The sequence below is a fragment of the Dreissena polymorpha genome, chromosome 5 (assembly GCF_020536995.1).
Source record: "Dreissena polymorpha isolate Duluth1 chromosome 5, UMN_Dpol_1.0, whole genome shotgun sequence".
NCBI lineage: Eukaryota > Metazoa > Mollusca > Bivalvia > Myida > Dreissenidae > Dreissena > Dreissena polymorpha.
The window spans coordinates 73,271,175-73,283,810 of record NC_068359.1 but is presented as its reverse complement, the minus strand read 5'-3'; the positions used below and the strand labels follow the sequence as shown (position 1 = coordinate 73,283,810).

The 12,636-nt window shown below is 36.6% G+C and overlaps 1 protein-coding gene across 1 annotated transcript in view; it reads right to left on the bottom strand.

Annotated features, from left to right (window-relative positions):
- The window catches only part of LOC127831804 (ventricular zone-expressed PH domain-containing protein homolog 1-like), a 56,988-nt gene that overhangs the window by 19,691 nt on the left and 24,661 nt on the right, over nt 1-12,636 (bottom strand). Inside the window, exons 5-10 of the mRNA XM_052356880.1 lie at nt 12,019-12,182; nt 8,633-8,842; nt 7,682-7,765; nt 5,738-5,871; nt 2,862-3,023; nt 670-784 (exon numbers count right to left, since the gene is read on the bottom strand). Of these exons, the coding sequence (XP_052212840.1) occupies nt 670-784; nt 2,862-3,023; nt 5,738-5,871; nt 7,682-7,765; nt 8,633-8,842; nt 12,019-12,182 (869 nt within the window). The remainder of the gene's footprint in view (nt 1-669; nt 785-2,861; nt 3,024-5,737; nt 5,872-7,681; nt 7,766-8,632; nt 8,843-12,018; nt 12,183-12,636) is intronic.

Here is a 12,636-nt window from a genome sequence, read left to right as displayed (position 1 = left end):
CGGGTGTATTGTTTGTCTTACTATAAAATACTTATCAACTAGACGCAGTGAAGGCGCGAAATACCGGGTCAAACTGGATTTATTGGGGAGCATCTCTTAATGGGGAAATATTTAAGTCGATGAAAAATAAAATGGGATCCACGGACGATTTGCGTAAAATTGGACATTGAGATGTTGCGGGTCTGCAGAAGAAGATGTCATACGATGTTGTGAGCGGCAGGTAATAAAAATGTTACACTGTTCAAATGTGAGGAATAGGTAATAGTGGTTCGAATTTAACGCGCAGGGTCTTGAAAAAACATGCGCAGCGGCAATAAGGACATAACGGTGTTCTCGAGAGAATAATCTTAAAAATTGTCGAAAATATAGTGCTTTGCAACCCATGCTCCTGATCGTATAAACGCTCCCTACTTTAAAACAAAAAATTAAGCGCCCGAAAAACTCAGATTAAATGATTGCGCAATATAAGAATGGCGGCCATTTTCGGCCAAATTTTCAGGTTTGGTCTAGAATTCTTTTTTTTCTCCATTTTGGCTTTAAAAAATCGCATGCGCGTTATACATGGTAGCGCGCTATACATGGTAAAATACGGTAAACAAAGAAAACCAACTAAAATCACTCCCCATTAACCCCCACCCCCCATAAAGCCGTAACTATGGTAACACATACCGGAAGTCCAGAGCTGCTGTTCAACGTGAGGGCGCTGTTAAGCGATGCCCGGTCAAGCGTGGAGGCGGGACTTACTGGTCGGTCAGTGAGGGACCAGTTGTTGGAAATGCTATTTCTGGAAACAAAAGTGAAAAATTTAGTAGGTTTTAGCTTCGATCTGGGAAAACTGGGCTTGATGCATGTGCGTAAAGTGTCAACCCAGATTAGCCTGTTCAGTCAGCACAGGCTTATCAGGGATGACACTTTCTGCATTACTTTGATTTCTGCTAAGAAGAAATCTCATTTTTGACAAACGATTCCATAAAAGCAGACAGTGTGATTCCTGGTTAGCCTGTGCTGACTAAACAGGCCAATTTGGGACAACACTTTATGCACATGCATTAACTCTTTCAGTGCTGGAACCGAATTTTGAAGGCCTTTGCAAACAGTTTGGATCCAGATGAGACGCCACAGAACGTGGCGTCTCATCAGGATCCAAACTGTTTGCTATTCTAATAGTATTCTTTGAAAAAAAATCGAAGAAAATGTTAATTTTAGAAATTCAGCAGACGACATTTTAGCAGACGACAAATTTCCCAGCATGCAAAGGGTTAATCCTTGTTTTCCCAGAACGCACTCATGTAATTATTACTTAGTAAGGATATAAGTAAGAGATATTAAGTATGTTTGGAAACAGTTTTTGAAAATATTGTTTATGGAAATTAACAAGCAATTAGTTAGTACTAATATACATGTACTCAGCAAGGGGCCTTTCAAAGCATGTATATAAAGGATCTGCCAAGAGTTGTCATATCATACCATATCTTATTAAACAAGTTCAGGAATGTTGTAACTTGTTAGTAAGTGAGCCTTTGACATTGACATTGCAACGTAATTTTAGCAAAATAACAAAATGCGATTGGTCAATCATACGAAAACTAAGCCAATGAAAACGCGTAAAAAGTGTATTAAACATGTGTAAGATCAAAAGTTTCATAATGGTTATATTACATGGAAAACAGGGTATGGCAGGTGATAAAAGACTGTCTGTCTTTTGTTTTGAATTCTAGTTTTGGAAAAGAAAGAAAAAGAAGCTATTTTCAATGATACTAAGCTCAATTTTTTGGCCGATGTGTTTTAAGTATGTATTTAATCTAACATAAAATATTGCCACTTTATGAGTTGTACTTTACTTGACAACTTCTGTGCATTTGTATGACATTACACCTTGAAAATCTAAAACATTATGGAATGACAAAAAATATACAAGCTCATTAAATGCATTTGATTTAAAAGACACACACCTTGAAATGAAATACATGTTAACCAATTCATATAGATGCAATTTGAAAGTGTGCAAAATTGTCATTTAATTCATAGCCTAGTTAGCAAGTAATTTATTTTTTTAATTTCAAAACCGAAAGTAGGATTTCTAGACGTATGCGTCCATTCATTTCGACAAACGCGGTTAATTATTTTTAAGTTTTAAAGCACAAAAAAGACGGATCTCTACCTTGTAACCACCAGATATATTCTAATTGGCTTAGATAAAATAAAATCTATAGCCTAGTTAGCAAGTAATTTATTATTTTTCAAACAGTACTGCTTTTAAAACCGAAAGTAGAAATTCTAGATGTATACGCCCATTTCGACAAACACAATTATTTTTAAATTTTAAAGCACAAAAAAAATGGATTTCTACCTTGTAACCACCAGATATATTCTAATTGGTATAGATAAAATATGTGTCTTATTTATACATGTACTTAAATTTACTGTGCAAAATAAGGTGTGTGGCTTTAAATTGAAAAAATATTATAAATTTATACTCAATATCATTCTACTGCAGACTTACATGTTTCATTGCATAGCAAAATTTTATGTAAATCATATAAATTACTTAATTATGATTCAAAATAAACACGCTCTAACAACAAATGCAAATTTTACAAGTTAAAATTGCAGGATTGTGCCCATGTAACCCTTTATCCACTGAGAAGTAAAGAAAAAAAAAAGCTAAAAGCAACCAGCATAAAACCAGTAACTCGCAGGCTGTTCAAGTTTTATGCTGTTTGCTGCTCATCGGTATCTTTGGGTTGTAAATAAAGCCTTAAAACTTTAATCTATTATGAAGGATTTTAAATTTAATATTTATTTTCTAAAGGACTACAAATTCATATTTGAGTGTTTAAGGGTTAAACAGTTGTTCATGCCTGGAAGATTTTGACAGGCTCTGCTGACTGGACCGAGCGCTATTGGGCTGCTGTTGCCTGACGCCCACAACGTTGCTAGGATACGCCGGGCTGCCGACGGTGATGATGGTGACCGTGCCCTCTGTCTGACTGGACACTGACCTCATCTCTCTCTGACCAGAACTATTGACATTAACAATAAACATCATGGTCCGTATTCACAAAACCATCTTAGACTTAAGAATAAACTTAAAACAAAGATAAACAAACAAACAGCAATTTATTATATAAGCTATCACTTATAATAATTTCACTAACAAAATGTTCTGCATGAAGAATGATGTGAATATAAATGATTAAAGCAAATTTTGTTTCAAAATTAAAGCAGTTCTTTCATAATCCAATTTAAATAATATTCTTTCTTCTAAGAATTTCGTCTAAGAATTATTTGGTGAACACGGGCCCATGCCATTATGATTATATATATTTCTTTTCAAATAAAATGCATTTGTTTATGGTTTACAAAAGTTGTGAAAGTGTCTAAACAAGCCCCCACCTCTTGTTAGCTAATTTGAATGCGCCATCTTTTTCTTGTGATCTCTCTAATCATGTTCACCTACTATTTCTTCATGTCCACATATTTCTTCAGGTGCATCTACTATTTCTTTTGATCCCCAAAACCATGCCATGCCACTAACAATTTCTTCAAGACCATCTACTGTTTCTACAGTTCAATCTAATATGTCTTCAGTTCAATCTACAATTACTTGTAATCTCAAAATAAACTCTACCTACTCTTTCTTCAAGTCCACCTACTAATTCTGGAAGCCTCAGAATCAAGTCCACCTACTTTCTCCAAAGGTCTCCTGCTATTTCTTGTCGTCCTCCAATAAAGCCCATTTACTACATGTGTTTTTAGTCAGGTTTTCTTACAGTCTGTTTATGTTCACATACTACTTCTACAATTCCACAAGCTATTACTTCAAGTCTATTTACTGTTGTTTCATGTACACCTACTTCTCCTTCAATTCCACCTTCATTTTCTTGTGGTCCTCTTATCAAGTCTTCTACAACACCACCTACTATTTCTTGTGGTCTCCTTATCAAGTCTTCTAAAATACCTCCTATATTTTCTTGTGGCTTCCTTATCAAGTCATCTACAATACCACCTACTATTTCTTGTGGTCTCCTTACCAAGTCTACTACAATACCACCTATAATTTCTTGTGGTCTCCTTACCAAGTCTACTACAACACCACCTACTGAACAGAACAGAACAGAACAACAACTCTTTATTTTACACCCAGGTATACAAGGTATACAATAAGGGCAACATAACAAAAACGAGTTTAACAGTATTTTCCGGTTCAAGGTGGGAACAGTTATAGGACAGGTAATATTAGTGTTAGGTAGTGTTACTATTTAAGATAAAAGGGGGAACAATTAAATGGGAGTTCAAACACATACAGTGTGTATACAAGTTCGTTTGGGGGGGGGGGGGGGAAGTGACATATCATCTTTACATGTATATATGCAATAACTAATCAATATCAAAATACATCGAGATAAGAAAAACACACAAAAACAAACATTTGAATTAGATGAACACAATGCGTAATAAACAATAAAACTATACAAAGCAATGCGATGACAATACAAATTTTATATATTGTATAGTAGCATGTAGCCAGGGAGCAATTAATTATTTTGTTCGCGATTTAGGCTGACGAGTACAAAAATGAGCGTTTGAATGGGAAAACGTGTCAGCAATTATCTGATTTTAAGCTAAGGGATGGCACCAGGTAAGCAGGTAGTTTTTAATAAAATAAGCTTACCGGTAATATGTCATTTGAAGTGCTATATCATTTTTTTTAATTATGGTATTTAACTGTATTGTATTAGGCTAAATTTTTTACCTCCCTTGAAGGCTTGAGAATGTCAAAGTTGACATTTTTATTTTATGTAAAATGGTCACAAAAATTGTATTAAATAAAAATAAACAGGAAAAACTCCGTTACTTGGAAATCAAAACGGAACAGCAACATGCATATAATACATTGAGGATGGTTGTCATTTGTAAACTTTGGAAGATCAGGAGACATTGGCCTGGGTTAGAATCATACTGGACATTTCACACTCTAGTGAGTATGAGGATTTAGAAATTGTTTACCAAGTCTATTTAGAAAACAGATGCTTAGATGCTTACTATTTCTTGTGGTCTCCTTATCAAGTCTTCTTCAATACCGCCTACTATTTCTTGTGGTCTCCTTACCAAGTCTACTACAATACCACCTACTATTTCTTATGGTGTCCTAATCAAGCCTTCAACAATACCAATTACTATTTCTTGTGGTCTCCTTACCAAGTCTTCTACAATACCACCTACTATTTCTTGCGGTCCCCTTATCAAGTCTACAACAATACCACCTTCTATTTCTTGTGGTCTCCTTACCAAGTCTTCTACAATACCACCTACTATTTCTTGTGGTCTCCTTATCAAGTCTTCTACAATACCACCTACTATATGTGTGGTCCACTTATCAAGTCTCCTACAATACTACCTACTATTTCTTGTGGTGCCCTAATGAAGTTTTTTAAAATTCCACCTGCTATTTTGTGTTGTCCCCTTATCAAGAATTCTAAAATTCCACCTACTATTTCTTGTGTCTCCTTATCAAGTCTTCAAAAAAACAAACGCTGCCTTTTTTAAAATGCCACCTACTATTTCATGTTTTTCTTATCAATTTCACATAACCCGGTATTATTTCTTGCGGTCCCCTTATCAAGTCTTCTACAATACCACCTACTATTTCTTGCGATCCCCTTATCAAGTCTACAACAATACCACCTACTATTTCTTGCGATCTTCTTATCAATTCTACTACAATACCACCTACTATTTCTTGTGGTCCTCCTTCAGCTGATGGACCAGGATCCTTACGCTGCTGGACCCACTCTGTGACAGGCGACTGATCTCGGAGATGTTGTCTTCCAGAAGTTCATGGTGCAGCAGCCCCAACGCCTTGATTTCCTAGTGATGACACAAATGATATTATAACACGCCATGCCCTGTTTCCCATGTAATATAACCATTACAAATATTTTTATCTTACACATGAGTAATATACTTTTAAAGCGTTTTCATTGGCTTAGTTTTCTTTAATTGACCAATCGCATTTTGTTATTTTGCTGAAATGACGTTGCAATGTCAAATGACATCACTAAATGTAAACAACATTCGGGATTTATCATTATGTTTGCGTAAATATTTACTTACTTTGCTCATTTAAAAGCATGTGATAAAAAAGATCTGACACTCATAGTCATATCATACCATATTTTATTAAACTTGTCCAGGAAATTCGTTGGTAAGCTTGCCAAAGGCTCGCTTCCTAACAAAATTCCTTAACTCTTTTAATAAAATATGGTATGATATGACAATGAGTGCCAGATCGTATATTTATTAAATACATGTACACCATGCAAGTACTTGATTTTCTAGTGATGAAAAGATTTCTATGACATTATCAGATTTCCTAGTAATGATATCAATACAATGTCATGAATTAATTAATTTCAATTCCAAGCGATTATATCAAAATAAAGTCATAACTTACTAACTGAGTGATGATGACCATAACATGTGAAAACTTGATGCCCTAATCATGATATCACTTTGATATTCTATTACTTCATTACGTACATATGCTTCATATCCATGTTATTGCTTGATATTCTATCATATAATGCCGTTACTTGATTTCATAACCAGGATTTGTTATGATGACATCAATATCATGTCAATGATTTCCTGGTGATGATATCATAATATTTATTGCTTTCATAGTAATGATTTCTAGGGATACCAGTTTCACTACATTACCTGATTACTTGTGATGATATCAATAAAATGTAATTACTTGATTTCCTTATGATGATATCAATATAAAGTCATTACTAGATTTGATTGTGATGATATCAGTAAAATGTCAATACTTGATTTCCTTATAATATTATCAGTAAAAATTCAGTACTTGAATTCATAATTAATCATTTCTTGAATTCTTACTTTTTCTTAGTGATTAAATTAATGTCATCTTAATTTGCAATCAACAATTAATATTGCATGTATTATCTAACGATATTTTGCGATGATCATCATGTTCATGTACGTGGTTGTTGGTTCATATTATTCTAACAAGTATCATCACTTTCATGTACATAGACAATAACTTATATTCAGGACTTGTTTTCCTGTTTTGGTGAAGCAGCCTTGGCCCTCCCTTTTTGTGGAAAAATGAGTCGTCAACTTTCTAAAATTGTAAAAGTTTGAGTCGCAAATTCTTGAAATTGTGAAAATTTGAGTCGCGAACTTCTTGATCTTGAAATTGTGAACATTTGAGTCGCGCATTTCCCAAAATTGTGAAAACGTCCGTTCTCACAGAAGGAAAAAAAGCCCTGATATTTTGAAAAGACGTTTAAGTATCCTAAATACAAAATCAACTACTGTTATATGAACTCTTTAAAAATGGGGATAAATGCCTGTGGATAAAGTGTCATCTCAAATTGGTCTGTAGTCCGCACAGTCTAATCAGGGGGACATTTTCAGCCATTATGCTATTATATCCGTTCTAAGGAAGTCTGTTCTCAGCAAAAAATCATGTTTAGACTTGAAGTGTCGTCGCTGATAAGCCTGTGCAGACTGTACAGTCTAATATTGGATGACACTTTACATGCACTAAGCCCTGTTTTCAGCTAAAAATACTGACTCATATGTGTGTATAGGCTGTGTAACCTGCACACATGGTTATTTAGATGCAAACTTCCTTCTAATACCTTACCTGCAGAATGACTACAAGCGCTGATTGGTCAGTCACCTTCGCCAATAGCAACACCAGATACGCCATGCTTCGGATCGCATGCGGCTGAAGAACAGATCATGGCATGTTCATATCTAGTTAATACAAAAGCAATCCATGTTTTTGACCATAATGGGACCTTTCTGAGTTTTCTTTGCATACAACATAGACGCATTACATTAAATATCTGACAGATTTTTGTTGAGGTAAGATCCATAAAAACTAGTTTTGATAATTCATTGTATGATTCATTCCATCGCAGTACCATTAAACTTGTTTGATGACATGTAATCCACGAAGCTAACAAGGATATTTAATTATAATTATGCTAAGTTTTCGTTATAGAGTTCAATAAAATGATTTCATCACATAATGCTAAAATATATATTTACGTTCAAAATTACTGTTCACCAAAACAAGTATGGAGACCAAGCGTTTCTAGCACATACAAATAGAACAGACTTTAATGCTATGAAAACCTGAGACAAAGTTTGAAATAATCCTGATCTATGAGCATCAGCTATTCACCGTGCCTTAATCACACGCAGTATTAACATGAGAATCATTTTGTAAACACTGGTCTTTGTCCATGTGCGTAAAGTGTCATCCCAAATGAGCCTGTGCAAGGCCGCACATGCTAATCAGGGACTACATTTTTCGCCTAATTGAATTTGTCGTATATATGAAGTATTTTCTAAACGAACAACAAATTAAGGCGAAAAGTGTCGACCCTGATTAACCTGTGCGGACTGCACAGGCTAATCTGGGCAAACACTTCATGCATGCATTTAGCCTAGTTTCCCCCAGAACAAAGCTCATATACAAATGTACACGTATTGTTATTTTTTCTGACGAGGGACAGACCGAACTCCATTTGGAATGGGTCCCTATAATCCACCAAAACTTGTTGAACGAAAAAACACACACTGATACCTGCGACACGGTGCCCACGGCCCCAACAATCTGTACGACCTGGTGTAGGAACGCCGCCTGCTGGTCCACCATCTGCTTCAGTACGGTCATGTGGTCAACGAACGCCGCAGGATTGGCCGTGGCCATGTCGACAAACATAGCGAGTATGAGTGGTATCAGGGTACTGACGGAGAGGTACTTACAGAACGCCGCCACGTGAGATTCCAGGATCTGAAAGACAAGATGTCTTGCAACCAATTGGGCCTAAATTGATCATTGTCGGCTAAGGTACTACTTAAAAGTACCCCGGGTATTCTTAAGTATACTTCAATATACCCCGGTACGGAAAAAACGCTTAAATGCTACCGGCCATACTCCATGGTTAATTTTTAGTACAGATTCCGTAACCCGGGTACTTTGTAGTATACTTTAGACTACCCCCATACTTTTAAGTTGTACCCGAGCCGCGATAGACCAATCGAGTACCATTTAGAGAATAACGAATTGTATACCCAGGGAAACAATATTTAACAAGAGCACCGCCTTGCGGGTGCAGACCGCTCATCTATTTTTCTTTTTAAAGGTGTAGGAGCCTATCTCAATTTCAATCACAAAGGAGGGATGGGTGGAGTGGAGAGGGGTGTATAGTGTGGGGTTGTGGTCATTTATTACATTTTCTTCCAAAAATGCAAAAAAATGCAAAAACAAAATTTGGGGGGGGGGATTCTTGGGTGGGATGGTTGGGCGGTATTTCAAAAACAAAATAATAAAAATAAAGAGATGTGTTCGGCAGAAACACAATGCCCCCTATTGCGCCGCTTTGAATGAAAAAAATAATTCCTTTGACCTAGAAGGATGACCTTGACCTTGAACTTCCACCACTCAAAATGTGCAGCTTCATGATAACGCCGCTTTGAAATTATTTTATTTCTACCTTTGACCTAGAAGGAAGACCTTGACCTTGAACTTCCATCACTCAAAATGTGCAGCTACATGATAACGCCGCTTTGAAATGATTTAATTTTTACCTTTGACCTTGAAGGATGACCTTGACCTTGAAGAATGACCTTGACCTTGAACTTCCACCACTCAAAATGTGCAGCTTCATGAAAACGCCACTTTGAAATTTGTTGTTGTTTTTTTACCTTTGACCTTGAAGGATGACCTTGACCTTGAAGGATGACCTTGACCTTGAACTACCACCACTCAAAATGTGCAGCTTCATGAGAATGCTGCTTTGAATTTTTTTTTTTTTTTTTTTACCTTGAAGGATGACCTTGACCTTGAACTTCCACCACTCAAAATGTGCAGCTTCATGAGATACACATGCATGCCAAATATCAAGTTGCTATCTTCAATATTCAAAAAGTTATGGCCAATGTTAAAGTTTTCGGAAGGACAGACGCCATATATTTGAAATTTGACATTAAAGGATGACCTTAACCTTCACCTTTCACCACTCAAAATGTTCAGCTACATGAGATACACATGCATGCCAAATATCAAGTTGCTATCTTCAATATTGAAAAAGTTATGGCCAATGTTAAAGTTTTCGGACGGACAGACGCCATAAATTTGACCTTGAAAGATGACCTTGACCTTTCACCACTCAAAATGTGCAGCTCCATGAGATACACATGCATGCCAAATATCAAATTGCTATCTTCAATAGTAAAAAAATTATGGCCAATGTTAAAGTTTTTTTCGGACGGACAGACTGACTGACATACTGACACACTGACATACTGACGGACAGTTCAACTGCTATATGCCACCCTACTGGGGGAATAAAAATTATTTTTGGGGGCTGGGGGTGGGGGGTATAGTGTGAGGGTGTGGTGGTCATTTATTAGATAATCTTTAAAAAAAATTGGGGGGGGGGGGATTGAGGGGGGGGGGGGGCGTGGGGGATGGTTTGGGTGGAGTCTATTGTGGTATGTCAGGAGTTGTTTTGTCAAAGTATCAATCAAATCTAATCATTAATAAAGAAGTTATGGCAATTTTAGCAAAATTTAATAATTTGACCTTGAGAGTCAAGATCATTCAAAGGTCAAGGTAAAATTCAACTTGCCAGGTACAGTACCCTCATGATAGCATGAAAGTATTTGAAGTTTGAAAGCAATAGCCTTGATACTTTAGAAGTAAAGTGGATCTAAATGCAAAATGTAACCATATATTCAAAGTTACTAAGTCAAAAAAGGGCCATAATTCCGTAAAAATGAAAACCAGAGTTATGCAACTTGTCCTTTACTGTCTTCTTATGATAGTTTGCGAGTGTTCCAAGTATGAAAGCAATATCTATATACTTTAGGGGTAAAGTGAACCAAAACACAAAACTTAAAACCAAATTTTCAAGTATAAAGGGCCCATAATTCCGTCAAAATGCCAGTTAGAGTTACATAACTTTGCCTGCACAGTCCCCTTACGATAGTTAGTAAGTGTTGCAAGTATGAAAGCAATAGCTTTGATACTTTAAGAAAAAAGTGGACCTAAACACAAAACTTAACCAAATTTTCAATTTTCTAAGTATAAAAAGGGCACATAATTCTGTCAAAACGCCAGTCAGAGTTACATTAATTTGCCTGCACAGTCCTCTTATGATAGTTAGTAAGTGTTGCAAGTATGAAAGCAATAGCTTTGATACTTAAGGAATAAAATGGACCTAAACACAAAACTTAACAAAATTTTCAATTTTCTAAGTATAAAAAGGGCGCATAATTCTGTCAAAATGCAAGCCAGAGTTATCTAACTTTGCCTGCCCAGTCCCCCCATGATAGTAAGTAAGTGTACCAAGTTTGAATGCAATAGCATTGATACTTAATGAGAAAAGTGGACCTAAACGCAAAACTTAACCGGACGCCGACGCCGACGCCAAGGTGATGACAATAGCTCTTTTTTTCAAAAAATAGATGAGCTAAAAATGGTAACGTCGTTTTACCCCTTATCTGTAAATAAATATTGTACTTTAAGTAGATTAAATAAAATACCCACGTAGCTGATGTACGTAATAAGTGTTTCTTTCTTCAAGGTTGAAAAAAGTCGAGTATTTGTACAACATAGACAACAAATGTCAACATTGTTGTCTATATTGACTTTAAGCACGGGTATCATTTGGGCTACTGTTGAAATGATGCTTACCAATCTAGGTTTTTTTGTTTGTTTTGAAGTTACGAAATGTGTACGCAAAAGGAGACATATTCTTGTACTAGATCCTTTTCGACAGACGTCACGTCATATATTTTTGTTTTTGAGTGTGTTCGATGTTTCGATCAACTAGTAGAAATGATAGTGGAATGTGTAGAGTAGATGAAACAAACACTGATTTAACCGAAAACCCAAAACTTTGAATTGTGCAGAACGCCTGATCATGATGAGGGGATACATTGGGTTTCGACTTTATTGGATACCTTTGGTTTGGACTTGGCGATCATGCCAAACACTTGCAAGAGGCTGACGCGCTCCGACACGCCACAAGGCTCAAAAACAGCAACCAGTTCCGGAAGTCGCCTGGTTACCGGCTCGGGGTTCTGCGTGTAAATCTGTGGCAACACTCTCGCAAGAGCGTGCTTGCCTGAAAGTGAAGGTTAACGGTCATGTTCACAGTCTGATATTAACATTCAAAGATTGTCAAAGGTTTTGTTCAATACGCCTTCCGTCGCCCGATCACTGGGTCACACGCCGTCCGTTAACACTCGGCGCGGTATGCAGTGACGGGACATTTGCTTATTGCCCTTACAGATACCCATTCCATTAGTCACGTTTCTTCGAGGACAAACGTTTGGATAGATTCTTTGTCTCGAAAATTCAAGCGACCTTGATGTGATTCGAACCGGGGATCTCACGATCCCGCAACCTGCGTCCTACCACTGGACAAATGCTCTCGCAGTAAAAGTGTTTTTATCCAATGGTGGAGATGTATGAGCTGCCCTCCGTTTAAACTGGTTTTAATCCAGTTTATGCGGAAAGCGTCATCCCTGATAGTCATGTGCGGACTACACATGCTAATCTGAGTAGGGCATACATGC